General features: G+C 41.6%; 1 protein-coding gene across 1 annotated transcript in view; it reads left to right on the top strand.

Annotated features, from left to right (window-relative positions):
• Positions 1-17,357, top strand: part of RTN2 (reticulon 2) — a 355,692-nt gene that overhangs the window by 248,913 nt on the left and 89,422 nt on the right. The window contains exons 8-9 of the mRNA XM_053689756.1: positions 12,808-12,854; positions 14,366-14,424. Of these exons, the coding sequence (XP_053545731.1) occupies positions 12,808-12,854; positions 14,366-14,424 (106 nt within the window). The remainder of the gene's footprint in view (positions 1-12,807; positions 12,855-14,365; positions 14,425-17,357) is intronic.

The following is a 17,357-nucleotide window of genomic DNA, read 5'->3' as shown; positions in this document are numbered from 1 at the left end:
CATGTGTAGTAATGTAGTGTAAGTAGCTGCAGTCATGTGTAGTAGATGTAGTGTAGTACTGCAGTCATGTGTAGTAATGTGTGTAGTACTGCAGTCATGTGTAGTAATGTAGTGTAGTGCTGCAGTCAATGGTGGTAGTAATGTAGTGTAGTACTGTCAGTCATGTGTAGTAATGTAGTGTAGTGCTGCAGTCATGTTGTAGTAATGTAGTGTAGTACTGCAGTCATGTGTAGTAAATGTAGTGTAAGTACTGCAGTCATGTGTAGTAATGTAGTGTAGTAATGTAGTGCAGTACTGCAGTCATGAGTAGTAAAGTAGTGTAGTACTGCAGTCATGGTGTAGTACTGTAGTGTAGTACTGCAGTCATATGTAGTAATGTAATGTAGTGCTGCAGTCATGTGTAGTAATGTAGTGTAGTACTGCAGTCATATGTAGTAATGTAGTGTAGTGCTGCAGTTCATGTGTAGGTAATGGTAGTGTAGTACTGCAGTCATATGTAGTAATGTAGTGTAGTACTGCAGTCATGTGTAGTAATGTAGTGTAGTAATGTAGTGCAGTACGGCAGTCATGTGTAGTAATGTAGTGTAGTACTGCAGTCATCGTGTAGTAATGTAGTGTAGTACTGCAGTCATGTGTAGTAATTATACTGCAGCCATGTGTAGTAAATGTAGTGTAGTACTGCAGTCATGTGTAGTAATTTAGGTGTAGTACTGCAGTCATGTGTAGTAATGTAGTGTAGTAATGTAGTGCAGTACTGCAGTCATGTGTAGTAATGTAGTGTAGTACTGCAGTCATGTATAGTAATGTAGTGTAGTACTGCAGTCATGTGTAGTAATGTAGTGTAGTACTGCAGTCATGTGTAGTAATGTAGTGTAGTACTGCAGTCATGTGTAGTAATGTAGTACTGCAGTCATGTGTAGTAATGTAGTGCTGCAGTCATGTGTAGTAATGTAGTGTAGTGCTGCAGTCATGTGGTAGTAATGTAGTGTAGTACTGCAGTCTATGTGTAGTAATGTAGTGTAGTACTGCAGTCATGTGTAGTAATGTAGTACTGCAGTCATGTGTAGTAATGTAGTGTAGTACTGCAGTCATGTGTAGTAATGTAGTGTAGTGCTGCAGTCATGTGTAGTAATGTAGTGTAGTACTGCAGTCATGTGTAGTAATGTAGTGTAGTACTGCAGTCATGTGTAGTAATGTAGTGTAGTACTGCAGTCATGTGTAGTAATGTAGTGTAGTACTGCAGTCATGTGTAGTAATGTAGTGTAGTAATGTAGTGTAGTGCTGCAGTCATGTGTAGTAATGTAGTGTAGTACTGCAGTCATGTGTAGTAATGTAGTACTGCAGTCATGTGTAGTAATGTAGTGTAGTAATGTAGTGCAGTACTGCAGTCATGTGTAGTAATGTAGTGGTAGTACTGCTACTAGCAGTATAGTTGTAGTAATGTAGTGTAGTACTGCAGTCAGTAATAGTAATGTAATGTAGTGCTAGGCAGTCATGTGTAGTAATGTAGTGTAGTACTGCAGTCATATGTTATGAGGTAGGCTTAGTATGTGTAGTAATGTAGTGTAGTACTGCAGTCATGTGTAGTAATGTAGTGTAGTAATGTAGTGCAGTACTGCAGTCATGTGTAGTAATGTAGTGTAGTAATGTAGTGCAGTACTGCAGTCATGTGTAGTAATGTAGTGTAGTACTGCAGTCATGTGTAGTAATGTAGTGTAGTACTGCAGTCATGTGTAGTAATGTAGTGCAGTAATGTAGTGCAGTACTGCAGTCATGTGTAGTAATGTAGTGTAGTACTGCAGTCATGTGTAGTAATGTAGTGTAGTACTGCAGTCATGTGTAGTAATGTAGTGTAGTACTGCAGTCATGTGTAGTAATGTAGTACTGCAGTCATGTGTAGTAATGTAGTGTAGTACTGCAGTCATGTGTAGTAATGTAGTGTAGTAATGTAGTGCAGTACTGCAGTCATGTGTAGTAATGTAGTGTAGTACTGCAGTCATGTGTAGTAATGTAGTGTAGTACTGCAGTCATGTGTAGTAATGTAGTGTAGTGCTGCAGTCATGTGTAGTAATGTAGTGTAGTACTGCAGTCATGTGTAGTAATGTAGTGTAGTACTGCAGTCATGTGTAGTAATGTAGTGTAGTAATGTAGTGCAGTACTGCAGTCATGTGTAGTAATGTAGTGTAGTACTGCAGTCATGTGTAGTAATGTAGTGTAGTACTGCAGTCATATGTAGTAATGTAATGTAGTGCTGCAGTCATGTGTAGTAATGTAGTGTAGTACTGCAGTCATATGTAGTAATGTAGTGTAGTGCTGCAGTCATGTGTAGTAATGTAGTGTAGTAATGTAGTGTAGTACTGCAGTCATGTGTAGTAATGTAGTGTAGTAATGTAGTGCAGTACTGCAGTCATGTGTAGTAATGTAGTGTAGTACTGCAGTCATGTGTAGTAATGTAGTGTAGTACTGCAGTCATGTGTAGTAATGTAGTACTGCAGCCATGTGTAGTAATGTAGTGTAGTACTGCAGTCATGTGTAGTAATGTAGTGTAGTACTGCAGTCATGTGTAGTAATGTAGTGTAGTAATGTAGTGCAGTACTGCAGTCATGTGTAGTAATGTAGTGTAGTACTGCAGTCATGTGTAGTAATGTAGTGTAGTACTGCAGTCATGTGTAGTAATGTAGTACTGCAGTCATGTGTAGTAATGTAGTACTGCAGTCATGTGTAGTAATGTAGTACTGCAGTCATGTGTAGTAATGTAGTGCAGTACTGCAGTCATGTGTAGTAATGTACGGTAGTACTGCAGTCATGTGTAGTAATGTAGTACTGCAGCCATGTGTAGTAATGTAGTGTAGTACTGCAGTCATGTGTAGTAATGTAGTGTAGTACTGCAGTCATGTGTAGTAATGTAGTGTAGTACTGCAGTCATGTGTAGTAATGTAGTACTGCAGCCATGTGTAGTAATGTAGTGTAGTACTGCAGTCATGTGTAGTAATGTAATGTAGTACTGCAGTCATGTGTAGTAATGTAATGTAGTACTGCAGTCATGTGTAGTAATGTAATGTAGTACTGCAGTCATGTGTAGTAATGTAGTGCAGTACTGCAGTCATGTGTAGTAATGTAGTGCAGTACTGCAGTCATGTGTAGTAATGTAGTGTAGTACTGCAGTCATGTGTAGTAATGTAGTGTAGTACTGCAGTCATGTGTAGTAATGTAGTGTAGTACTGCAGTCATGTGTAGTAATGTAGTGTAGTAATGCAGTCATGTGTAGTAATGTAGTGTAGTACTGCAGTCATGTGTAGTAATGTAGTGTAGTAATGTAGTGCAGTACTGCAGTCATGTGTAGTAATGTAGTGTAGTACTGCAGTCATGTGTAGTAATGTAGTGTAGTACTGCAGTCATGTGTAGTAATGTAATGTAGTACTGCAGTCATGTGTAGTAATGTAGTGTAGTACTGCCGTCATGTGTAGTAATGTAGTGTAGTAATGTAGTGCAGTACTGCAGTCATGTGTAGTAATGTAGTACTGCAGTCATGTGTAGTAATGTAGTGTAGTGCTGCAGTCATGTGTAGTAATGTAGTGTAGTACTGCAGTCATGTGTAGTAATGTAGTGTAGTACTGCCGTCATGTATAGTAATGTAGTGTAGTAATGTAGTGCAGTACTGCAGTCATGTGTAGTAATGTAGTACTGCAGCCATGTGTAGTAATGTAGTGTAGTACTGCAGTCATGTGTAGTAATGTAATGTAGTACTGCAGTCATGTGTAGTAATGTAATGTAGTACTGCAGTCATGTGTAGTAATGTAGTGTAGTACTGCAGTCATGTGTAGTAATGTAGTACTGCAGCCATGTGTAGTAATGTAGTGTAGTACTGCAGTCATGTGTAGTAATGTAGTGTAGTACTGCAGTCATGTGTAGTAATGTAATGTAGTACTGCAGTCATGTGTAGTAATGTAGTGTAGTACTGCAGTCATGTGTAGTAATGTAGTGTAGTAATGTAGTGCAGTACTGCAGTCATGTGTAGTAATGTAGTGTAGTACTGCAGCCATGTGTAGTAATGTAATGTAGTACTGCAGTCATGTGTAGTAATGTAGTGTAGTACTGCAGTCATGTGTAGTAATGTAGTACTGCAGCCATGTGTAGTAATGTAGTGTAGTACTGCAGTCATGTGTAGTAATGTAGTGTAGTACTGCAGTCATGTGTAGTAATCTAGTGTAGTACTGCAGTCATGTGTAGTAATGTAGTGTAGTACTGCCGTCATGTGTAGTAATGTAGTGTAGTAATTTAGTGCAGTACTGCAGTCATGTGTAGTAATGTAGTGTAGTACTGCAGTCATGTGTAGTAATGTAGTGTAGTACTGCAGTCATGTGTAGTAATGTAGTACTGCAGTCATGTGTAGTAATGTAGTGTAGTACTGCAGTCATGTGTAGTAATGTAGTGTAGTAATGTAGTGCAGTACTGCAGTCATGTGTAGTAATGTAGTGTAGTACTGCAGTCATGTGTAGTAATGAAGTACTGCAGCCATGTGTAGTAATGTAGTGTAGTACTGCAGTCATGTGTAGTAATGTAGTGTAGTAATGTAGTGCAGTACTGCAGTCATGTGTAGTAATGTAGTGTAGTGCTGCAGTCATGTGTAGTAATGTAGTGTAGTACTGCAGTCATGTGTAGTAATGTAGTACTGCAGCCATGTGTAGTAATGTAGTGTAGTACTGCAGTCATGTGTAGTAATGTAGTGTAATACTGCAGTCATGTGTAGTAATGTAGTGTAGTACTGCAATCATGTGTAGTAATGTAGTGTAGTAATGTAGTGCAGTACTGCAGTCATGTGTAGTAATGTAGTGTAGTACTGCAGTCATGTGTAGTAATGTAGTGTAGTACTGCAGCCATGTGTAGTAATGTAGTACTGCAGCCATGTGTAGTAATGTAGTGTAGTACTGCAGTCATGTGTAGTAATGTAGTGTAGTACTGCAGTCATGTGTAGTAATGTAGTGTAGTACTGCAGTCATGTGTAGTAATGTAGTGTAGTACTGCAGTCATGTGTAGTACTGCAGTCATGTGTAGTAATGTAGTGTAGTAATGTAGTGCAGTACTGCAGTCATGTGTAGTAATGTAGTGTAGTACTGCAGTCATGTGTAGTAATGTAGTGTAGTAATGTAGTGCAGTACTGCAGTCATGTGTAGTAATGTAGTGTAGTACTGCAGTCATGTGTAGTAATGTAGTGTAGTACTGCAATCATGTGTAGTAATGTAGTACTGCAGCCATGTGTAGTAATGTAGTGTAGTACTGCAGTCATGTGTAGTAATGTAGTGTAGTACTGCAGTCATGTGTAGTAATGTAGTGTAGTAATGTAGTGCAGTACTGCAGTCATGTGTAGTAATGTAGTGTAGTACTGCAGTCATGTGTAGTAATGTAGTGTAGTACTGCAGCCATGTGTAGTAATGTAGTACTGCAGCCATGTGTAGTAATGTAGTGTAGTACTGCAGTCATGTGTAGTAATGTAGTGTAGTACTGCAGTCATGTGTAGTAATGTAGTGTAGTAATGTAGTGCAGTACTGCAGTCATGTGTAGTAATGTAGTGTAGTACTGCAGTCATGTGTAGTAATGTAGTGTAGTACTGCAGCCATGTGTAGTAATGTAGTACTGCAGCCATGTGTAGTAATGTAGTGTAGTACTGCAGTCATGTGTAGTAATGTAGTGTAGTACTGCAGTCATGTGTAGTAATGTAGTGTAGTACTGCAGTCATGTGTAGTAATGTAGTGTAGTACTGCAGTCATGTGTAGCAATGTAGTGTAGTACTGCAGCCATGTGTAGTAATGTAGTGTAGTACTGCAGTCATGTGTAGTAATGTAGTGTAGTACTGCAGTCATGTGTAGTAATGTAGTGTAGTACTGCAGTCATGTGTAGTAATGTAGTATAGTACTGCAGTCATGTGTAGCAATGTAGTGTAGTAATGTAGTGTAGTACTGCAGACATGTGTAGTAATGTAGTGTAGTACTGCAGTCATGTGTAGTAATGTAGTGTAGTACTGCAGTCATATGTAGCAATGTAGTGTAGTACTGCGGCCATGTGTAGTAATGTAGTGTAGTACTGCAGTCATGTGTAGTAATGTAGTGTAGTACTGCAGCCATGTGTAGTACTGCAGTCATGTGTAGTAATGTAGTGTAGTACTGCAGTCATATGTAGCAATGTCGTGTAGCACTGCAGCCATGTGTAGTAATGTAGTGTAGTACTGCAGTCATGTGTAGTAATGTAGTGTAGTACTGCAGTCATGTGTAGTAATGTAGTGTAGTACTGCAGCCATGTGTAGTACTGCAGTCATGTGTAGTAATGTAGTGTAGTACTGCAGACATGTGTAGTAATGTAGTGTAGTACTGCAGTCATGTGTAGTAATGTAGTGTAGTACTGCAGTCATATGTAGCAATGTAGTGTAGTACTGCAGCCATGTGTAGTAATGTAGTGTAGTACTGCAGTCATGTGTAGTAATGTAGTGTAGTACTGCAGTCATGTGTAGTAATGTAGTGTAGTACTGCAGTCATGTGTAGCAATGTAGTGTAGTACTGCAGACATGTGTAGTAATGTAGTGTAGTACTGCAGTCATGTGTAGTAATGTAGTGTAGTACTGCAGTCATATGTAGCAATGTAGTGTAGTACTGCAGCCATTTGTAGTAATGTAGTGTAGTACTGCAGTCATGTGTAGTAATGTAGTATAGTACTGCAGTCATGTGTAGTAATGTAGTGTAGTACTGCAGTCATGTGTAGTACTGCAGTCATGTGTAGTAATGTAGTGTAGTACTGCAGTCATATGTAGTAATGTAGTGTAGTACTGCAGCCATGTGTAGTAATGTAGTGTAGTACTGCAGCCATGTGTAGTAATGTAGTGTAGTACTGCAGCCATGTGTAGCAATGTAGTGTAGTACTGCAGTCATGTGTAGCACTGTAGTGTAGTACTGCAGTCATGTGTAGCAATATAGTGTAGTACTGCAGTCATGTGTTGTAATGTCAGATTTAGTAGGATAGTAGTGAGGTATAATAGTGTTATATAACATAGTAGTGTGTGGTGTAGTAGTCAGATTCAGTAGGATAGTAATGTGGTATAGTGGTATCATATACTGTTAAGGAATGTAACAATATAGCATATTCAGTGCAATAGGTTATATAGTCTGGTATCTAGTCTGCAGGTGTGGTGTGATAATGCTTGGTATAGTATGGTAGTAGTATTGTGTAGAAATGCAATATGATTTTTAATAAAACTGGTTATGGTTTGGTGTATTCGAATGGTTTAAATGTTTGGTGCATCAGAGTGTTGAGGTAGCGATAGGTTATAGCTTGGTGTAGTACTATAGTGTGATAGTATTGGCTTATAGCTTGTTGTAGTAGAATAGTGTAAGTGTTTGATTATAGCTTGGTGTAGTTCTATAGTGTAATTGTTTTGGCTTTTAGCTTTGTGTATTAAAAATTGTAAGTGTTTGGTTATAGCTCGGTGTAGTACTATAGTAAGATAATGTTGAGGTATAAGTTGATGTAGAAGTAAAGTGTGATAGTTTTGGATTATAGCTTGGTATAGTATTATAGTGTACGTGTTTGGTAATAGCTTGGTTTAGTATTAGTGTGTGATTGTGTTGGGTTATATCTTGGTGTAGTAGAGTTCGGTGATAATCTTTAATTTATAGCTTGGTGTAATAGTATCATGTGATTGTGTTGGGATATAGCATCATGTGATTGTGTTGGGTAATTGCTTGCTGTAGTAGTATTATGTGATAGTGCTGGGTTTTAGTGAGGTGTAGTAGTATTGTGTGATAGTGTTAAATAGCTTGGTGTAGTAGCATTTTGTGATAGTTTTGGGTTATGAAGTAGTGTAGTGTAATTATATGGTGTTACAGCTTCGTGTAGTAGTGTAATTATGTGCTATAGAAGTATAGTGTAATTGTGTGGTGCTCTAGCTGGGTGTAGTAGGATAGTATAATGTGTACTCTATCCCACCAGCTAGCTGTACACCGGTTCACAGGAACGCTGGATGACATGATACAAGCTGTGATACTACTCAATTCCATCAGCTATCTGTACACCGGTTCACAGGAGAGCTGAATCACAGGATACAAGCCGTGATACTACTCGATTCCACGAGCTAGCTGTACACCGGTTCACAGGAATGCTGGATAACAGGATACTAGCCGTGATACTACTCGATTCTACCAGCTAGCTGTACACCGGTTCACAGGAAAGCTGGATGACAGGATACTAGCCGTGATACTACTCGATTCCATCAGCTAGCTGTACACCGGTTCACAGGAGAGCTGAATCACAGGATACAAGCCGTGATACTACTCGATTCCACCAGCTAGCTGTACACCGGTTCACTGGAATGCTTGATCACAGGATACAAGCCTTGATACAACTTAATTCCACCAGCTAGCTGTACACCGGTTCACAGGAAAGCTGGATCACAGGATACAAGTGGTGATACTACTCGATTCCACCAGCTAGCTGCACACCGCTTCACAGGAACGCTGGATGACAGGATACAAGCAGTGATATTACTCAATTCCATCATTTAGCTGTACACCTGTTCACAGGAATGCTGGATGACAGGATACAAGACATGATACTACTCGATTCCACCAGCTAGCTGTACACCGGTTCACAGGAACGCTGGATGATAGGATACAAGCAGTGATACTACTCGATTCCACCAGCTAGCTGTACACCGGTTCACAGGAATGCTGGATGACAGGATACAAGCCGTGATACTACTCGATTCCACCAGCTAGCTGTACACCGGTTCACAGGAACGCTGGATGACAGGATACAAGCCGTGATACTACTCAATTCCATCAGCTAGCTGTACGCCGGTTCACAGGAACACTGGATGACAGGATACAAGCCGTGATACTACTCGATTCCACGAGCTAGCTGTACACCGGTTCACAGGAATGCTGGATAACAGGATACTAGCCGTGATACTACTTGATTCTACCAGCTAGCTGTACACCGGTTCACAGGAACGCTGGATGACAGGATACAAGCCATGATACTACTTGATTCCACCAGATAGCTGTACACTGGTTCACAGGAACGCTGGATGACAGGATACAAGCCGTGATACTACTCAATTCCACCAGCTAGCTGTACACCGGTTCACAGGAAAGCTGGATGATAGGATACAAGCCGTGATACTACTCAATTCCACCAGCTAGCTGTACACCGGTTCACAGGAAAGCTGGATGACAGGATACTAGCCGTGATACTACTCGATTCTATCAGCTAGCTGTACACCGGTTCACAGGAACGCTGGATGACAGGATACTAGCCGTGATACTACTCGATTCTATCAGCTAGCTGTACGCCTGTTCACAGGAACGCTGGATCACAGGATACAAGCCGTAATACTACTCAATTCCATCAGCTAGCTGTACACCAGTTCACAGGAACGCTGGATGACAGGATACAAGCCGTGATACTACTTGATTCCATCAGCTAGCTGTACACCGGTTCACAGGAAAGCTGGATCACAGGATATAAGTGGTGATACTACTCGATTCCACCAGCTAGCTGCACACCGGTTCACAGGAACGCTGGATGACAGGATACAAGCCGTGATACTACTCGATTCCATCAGCTAGCTGTACACCGGTTCACAGGAAAGCTGGATCACAGGATACAAGTGGTGATACTACTCGATTCCACCAGCTAGCTGCACACCGGTTCACAGGAACGCTGGATGACAGGATACAAGCAGTGATATTACTCGATTCCACCAGCTAGCTGTACACTGGTTCACAGGAACGCTGGATGATAGGATACAAGTCGTGATACTACTCAATTCCACCAGCTAGCTGTACACTGGTTCACAGGAACGCTGGATGATAGGATACAAGCAGTGATACTACTCGATTCCACCAGCTAGCTGTACACCGGTTCACTGGAACGCTTGATCACAGGATACAAGCCTTGATGCAGCTTAATTCCACCAGCAAGCTGTACACCGGGTCACAGGAACGCTGGATGACAGGATACAAACCGTGATACTACTTGATTCCACCAGCTAGCTGTACACCGGTTCACAGGAACGCTGGATGACAGGATACAAGCCGTGATACTACTCAATTCCACCAGCTAGCTGTACATCGGTTTATAGGAACGCTGGATGAGAGGATACAAGCTGTGATACTACTCAATTCCACCAGCTAGCTGTACACCGGTTCACAGGAACGCTGGATGACAGGATACAAGCCGTGATACTACTCAATTCCACCAGCTAGCTCTACACCGGTTCACAGGAACGCTGGATGACAGGATACAAGCCGTGATACTACTCTATTCCACCAGCTAGCTGTACACCGGTTCACTGGAATGCTGGATGACAGGATACAAGCCGTGATACTACTCGATTTCACCAACTAGCTGTACACCGGTTCACAAGAATGCTGGATGACAGGATACAAGCTGTGATACTACTCGATTCCATCAGCTAGCTGTACACCGGTTCACAGGAACGCTGGATGACAGGATACAAGCCGTGATACTACTCGATTCCACTAGCTAGCTGTACACTGGTTCACAGGAACGCTGGATGACAGGATACTAGTCGTGATACTACTCAATTCCACCAGCTAGCTTTACACTGGTTCACAGGAACGCTGGATGACAGGATACAAGCCGTGATACTACTCGATTCCACCAGCTAGCTTTACACTGGTTCACAGGAACGCTGGATGACAGGATACAAGCCGTGATACTACTCAATTCCACCAGCTAGCTTTACACTGGTTCACAGAAACGCTGGATGACAGGATACAAGCCGTGATACTACTCGATTCCACCAGCTAGCTGTACACCGGTTCACAAGAATGCTGGATGACAGGATACTAGCCGTGATACTACTCGATTCCACCAGCTAGCTCTACATCGGTTCACAGGAACGCTGGATGACAGGATACAAGCAGTGATACTACTCGATTCCACCAGCTAGCTGTACACCGGTTCACAAGAATGCTGGATGACAGGATACAAGCTGTGATACTACTCGATTCCATCAGCTAGCTGTACACCGGTTCACAGGAACGCTGGATGACAGGATACAAGCAGTGATACTACTCGATTCCACTAGCTAGCTGTACACTGGTTCACAGGAACGCTGGATGACAGGATACAAGTCGTGATACTACTCAATTCCACCAGCTAGCTTTACACCGGTTCACAGGAACGCTGGATGACAGGATACAAGCCGTTATACTACTCGATTCCACCAGCTAGCTGTACACCGGTTCACAGGAACGCTGGATGACAGGATACAAGCTGTGATACTACTCGATTCCACCAGCTAGCTGTACGCCGGTTCACAGGAACGCTGGATGACAGGATACAAGCCGTGATACTACTTGATTCCACCAGCTAGCTATACACCGGTTCACAGGAACGCTGGATGACAGGATACAAGCCATGATACTACTTGATTCCACCAGATAGCTGTACACTGGTTCACAGGAACGCTGGATGACAGGATACAAGCCGTGATACTACTCGATTCCATCAGCTAGCTGTACACCGGTTCACAGGAACGCTGGATGACAGGATACAAGCCGTGATACTACTTGATTCCACCAGCTAGCTGTACACCGGTTCACAGGAATGCTGGATGACAGGATATAAGCCGTGATACTACTCGATTCCATCAGCTAGCTGTACACCGGTTCACAGGAACGCTGGATGACAGGATATAAGCCGTGATATTACTTAATTCCACCAGGTAGCTGAAGCTCATAAGTGGTCAAGGTTTAAAGTGATTAAAAATAAAATCCATTTATTAAAATGAATAACAAACAACTTCTAAAACCATGAACCATAAAAAATGAGCTTGATATCAAATTAATCTTTGCAAGAATCGAGTAATATCGCGGCTTGTATCTTGCGTCTAATAGCACAATAGAGTGCTCTCCTCAAATGTGAGTACCCTGATTTTTGGTTGAGCATTTTTGGGACTTGTCCTTACTGATACACACATGCAACACCTCTCTTGTTGTTTGTATACCCTTCAGAACTAGGTGTAGTAGCGTAGTGTAATTTTGTGGTGTTATAGCTTTGTGTAGTAGTGTAATCATATGGTGCTATAGCTAGGTGTACGAGTGTATACGAGTGTAGAGTAATTGTGTGGTTTTAAAGCTTGGTGTAACAGTGTCGTATAATCATATGGTGCTATAACTTGGTGTAGTTGTAGAATAATTATATGGTGTTATAGCTTGGTGAAGTAGTGTAGAATAATCATATGGTGTTAAAGCTTGATGTAACAGTGTAGTATAACCATATGGTGTTATTACTTGGTGTAGTAGTGTAGAATAACCATATGGTGCTATTACTTGGTGTAGTAGTGTAGAATAATCATATGGTGCTATTACTTGGTGTAGTAGTGTAGAATAATCATATGGTGCTATTACTTGGTGTAGTAGTGTAGAATAATCATATGGTGTTAAAGCTTGATGTAACAGTGTAGTATAACCATATGGTGTTATTACTTGGTGTAGTAGTGTAGAATAACCATATGGTGCTATTACTTGGTGTAGTAGTGTAGAATAATCATATGGTGCTATTACTTGGTGTAGTAGTGTAGAATAATCATATGGTGCTATTACTTGGTGTAGTAGTGTCATGTATTTGTGTGGTGTTATAGCTTGGTGTAGTAGTGTAGTTTAATCATATTGTGCTATAACTTGGTGTACAAGTGTAATGTATTTGTGTGGTGTTATAGCTTGGTGTAGTAGTGTAGTATAATCATATGGTGTAACAGCGTTTTAATATCTCTCACTCTCTCTCTCTCAGTTGTTATTGGAAGTTTTACATTTCCCATCCTCTACAAACAGCATCAGGTGAGTACGGACATTTCACATCCAGCCCTGTAAAAGCACATCCTTTAACTTTACTTCCCCTGCAGAGCAGCTGTTCCTCACCCTGTCCTTTAACTCCTCCCCTGCTGAGCATGTCGCTTGTACAGCAGCTCTGCAGAACATATCAGGTTTCCTTTGCAGTAACTCTTCCCCTGCAGAGCAGCTATTCCTCACCCTGTCCTTTAACTCTTCCCCTGCAGGTTATGTTACTTTTATCACCCTAATTGTACAGCAGCTCTGCAGAACATATCAGGTTTCCTTTGCAGTAACTCTTCCCCTGCAGAGCAGCTGTTCCTCACCCTGTCCTTTAACTCCTCCCCTGCTGAGCATGTCGCTTTTACAGCAGCTCTGCAGAACATATCAGGTTTCCTTTGCAGTAACTCTTCCCCTGCAGAGCAGCTGTTCCTCACCCTGTCCTTTAACTCCTCCCCTGCTGAGCATGTCGCTTTTACAGCAGCTCTGCAGAACATATCAGGTTTCCTTTGCAGTAACTCTTCCCCTGCAGAGCAGCTGTTCCTCACCCTGTCCTTTAACTCCTCCCCTGCTGAGCATGTCGCTTTTACAGCAGCTCTGCAGAACATATCAGGTTTCCTTTGCAGTAACTCTTCCCCTGCAGAGCAGCTGTTCCTCACCCTGTACTTTAACTCCTCCCCTGCGGAGCATGTCACTTTTACAGCAGCTCTGCAGAACATATCGGGTTTCCTTTGCAGTAACTCTTCCCCTGCAGAGCAGCTGTTCCTTACTTTCTCATTTAACTCCTCCCCTGCTGAGCATGTCGCTTGTACAGCAGCTCTGCAGAACATATCAGGTTTCCTTTGCAGTAACTCTTCCCCTGCAGAGCAGCTGTTCCTTACTTTCTCATTTAACTCTTCCCCTGCAGAGTATATTGCTATTTTTACCTTAAAGGGAAACAAAACCCAAATGTTTTCTTTCATGATTCAGATAGAGAATACAGTTTTAAACAATATTCCAATCACTTCTATAATTTCATTTGCTTTGTTCTTCAGATATCCTTTGTTGAAGAAATAGCAATGCACATGGGTAAGCCAATCACACAAGGCATCTATTTACAGCCACCAAACAGCAGCTACTAAACCTATTTAGATATGCTTTTCAACAAAGGATATTAAGAGAATGAAGCAAATTAGACCATAGAAGTAAACGGGAAAGTTGTTAAGAATTGCAGCTCTTTCTAAATCATAAAAGAAACAAAAAAATTGTGTTTCATGTCCCTTCAACTGTTGTATTAAATAACTCCTCCCGTGCAGAGCATATGGAATTGATGCCCTCCCTTGCTAAGAAACATAATATTATTAATCTCACTCTGCAACCCTGCAGGGCCAATATTAACCCTCCCCTGAGGAGCTCAACCCCACTTGCAAAGCTTAAACCTGTCCCCTGCATCTTATTTTTCTTTTAACCCTTGCTCAGCATTGCTCATTTAACCTCTCCCCTGCAGAGCATCGCACTTTAACCCATCCCTCCCCCCGCAGGTGAAGGTGGATCATTATGTCTCTTTGGTCACCAAGCAGCTGAGAGCGATACGGGCCAAGTGAGTCTCTCATTAATTATTCATTTATCAGCTCACTAATCACTGCTAATATTAGCGTATTTCTCAACTCAATATAAAATGTAATAAAACATAACTATATTGTATATATAATATGCACATTAATGTAATTACCTTACAAAAACCTTCCTTCTTTAGAATTAAAGGGACAGTCAACACTGGAGATAACAGAATCCGATATTTAAAAATAAAAAACAAAGATCCGCCTGCACCGTACCCCTTTTGCCAAGCGCGTGCAATTTCTGACCAAGGATTGGATTCGGATTGGCTGATCATTTGAAGAAGAAGGTAGCTACGTAATGGTGGGGGGAGTTAGGCTGCCATATTTACATCATATTATAGAAGTTATCGACGATGATTACTAGGAAGGGGTACGGTGCAGACGGATCTTCGTTTTTTATTTTTAAATATCGGATTCTGTTATTTCCAGTGTTGATTGTCCCTTTAAATACAAATTATAAAAGATGAGAGTAAATTCTCCCTGATTACTGGATTATTAATCAAGTTACTACAAATTATTTAATGACATCTTAAATACTAAGTAAAATAAACAAACAGTTTATATATAATTTTGTACTATTTTTGAATTGATTAATTGTGGACCTCTTATGACATTAATAAATAGCAACTTAATAACAACGTTTAATATGTTTTTAAATTGTAGCATCCAGAGAGTCTCGTGACCTGGACTTGACTTGGACTCAAGTCACAAATTTGATGACTTGTGACTCGACATAATTATGGAAGACTTGTGACTTGACTTAGACAGCAATGACTTGAGACTTGACTTGGACTTGAGCCCTATGACTTGTCAAGTCTTTTACAATCTAAAGACAGAGTTGTGGCCTAGGATGGTCCCTGGAGAATGACAAACAAAATAATATATTTAAAATACCGAACTCACTTTTGTTTTAATTACACCCCAAGATATTTATTTTTGGTCAAACAAAAAAATATGATAAAATGCCATTGGAAGTGTCATGGTTTTACTTTTTTTTTTTGGAGTGGAGGTGGGGTGAGGAAAGGATATTGAAAATCTCAGAATGTCACTATCGAAAGGTTATTTCTTTAAAGTCTGACCCTTATGTGAACACTTTACACACATGCTGTGACTGACTTTGCATTACACACATGCTGTGACTGACTTTGCATTACACACATGCTGTGACTGACTTTGCACACATGCTGTGACTGACTTTGCACACATGCTGTGACTGACTTTGCATTACACACATGCTGTGACTGACTTTGCATTACACACATGCTGTGACTGACTTTGCATTACACACATGCTGTGACTGACTTTGCATTACACACATGCTGTGACTGACTTTGCACACATGCTGTGACTGTCTGTTTAAGAGATTTCTTACACACATCCTGTAACTGACTTTACACACATGCTGTGACTGACTTTACACACATGCTGTGACTGACTGTTTAAGAGATTTCTTACACACATGCTGTGACTGACTTTACAAGAGACTAAACGGAATCTTCATGTTGTGACTGACTTTACACACATGCTGTGACTGACTGTCAGGGTGCCAGGAATCAGACTGAGACGAGAAGTGCAAAAATAATCACACCTTTATTAATAGCAAAAAATAATAAAAAGTCCACAAGTCAAATAACAAGCCAGGAATCAAAACCAGAGCTGGTAGTCAGACGAGCAGAGTCAGGAGCCAAAGCGAGTAGTCAGACGAGCCGGAATCAGGAACAAGGAGAACAGCAAAGTCAGGAACAAGCCAGGGACAAGCCAGGGATCCGGAACCAGAAGAGACGTCAGAATAGCCAGGTAATACACTGGAACTCACAAACAGGTCTGAGACAACGCAAGAGCAAAGCATACTGAACAGAGGCCCTTTAAATAATAAGTGATGACATCACAATTCTGAGACTTAAACCTGTCTCACACGGATGATGTACACCAGTCTGGCCATAAAAGGGCGTGCATGAAATGAGCAGCATCACACACTATGCACCAGAGTCAGCAAGAGAGGTGAGTAAAATGGCTGCCAGCTGCACATGACAAACAAAGCAGGGAAAAAACCCTGACAGTACCCTCCCGCTGACCCCACCCCTTCCCCTGCAGGACAAAAGGCTTATGGGCAAACGGGTATGGAAGGCACGGAGGAGGGCGGGAGCATGAACATCACATGAGGGAACCCATGAACGCCCCTCCAGTGAACCAAATACTGTACGCGGCCCCTGGACATACGAGAGTCAATAATGCTGCTGACCTCATATTCTTCATGGTTATCAACAAAGATAGGACGGGGATGAGGCAACACAGAGGTAAACCAATTACAAACCAATGGTTTCAAGAGGGAGACATGAAAAACATTGGAGATGCGCATTGCAGGAGGAAGGTCAAGAGCGTAGGCCACAGGATTGACCCGTCGGAGTATTTCGAAAAGGACCAACATAACGGGGAGCCAGTTTATTGGAAGGCACACGAAGGTTCAAGTTGCGAGAGGACAGCCAAACCCTCTCACCAGCCTGGTAGGAAGGCACGGGCAGACGCCTATGATCAGCCTGGAACTTTTGGCACTGCATAGAACGATGAAGGCAATCCTGAATCTGCACCCACGTGAAACGGAGTTGCCGGAGATGCTCCTCCAAAGCCGGAATACCCTGAGACATGAATGAATCGGGCAACAAGGATGGTTGAAACCCATAATTGATTGTGTCTCAATTGAACTAAGATATCTGCCTATAGGTATCTTCTGCATTTTTTGAAACTCTGTATCTTTTGGACTGCTGCCGTAAGGTTTGGCTTGTGAACAACCTTATGAAGTAAGACTTTGTTCATCGGCTAGTCCTTTCTAAGCAAACCAGCATTGGTGCACCAGGATTAACAGCTACACTGAACTACTCCGACAAGAGGAGGGGAATACAGTTATCAGCTGTGC

The sequence above is a fragment of the Bombina bombina genome, chromosome 7, assembly GCF_027579735.1.
Source record: "Bombina bombina isolate aBomBom1 chromosome 7, aBomBom1.pri, whole genome shotgun sequence".
In the NCBI taxonomy this organism is placed as follows: Eukaryota; Metazoa; Chordata; class Amphibia; order Anura; family Bombinatoridae; genus Bombina; species Bombina bombina.
The sequence above is the reverse complement of the archived record's forward strand: the minus strand, read 5'-3'. Positions and strand labels throughout refer to the sequence as shown.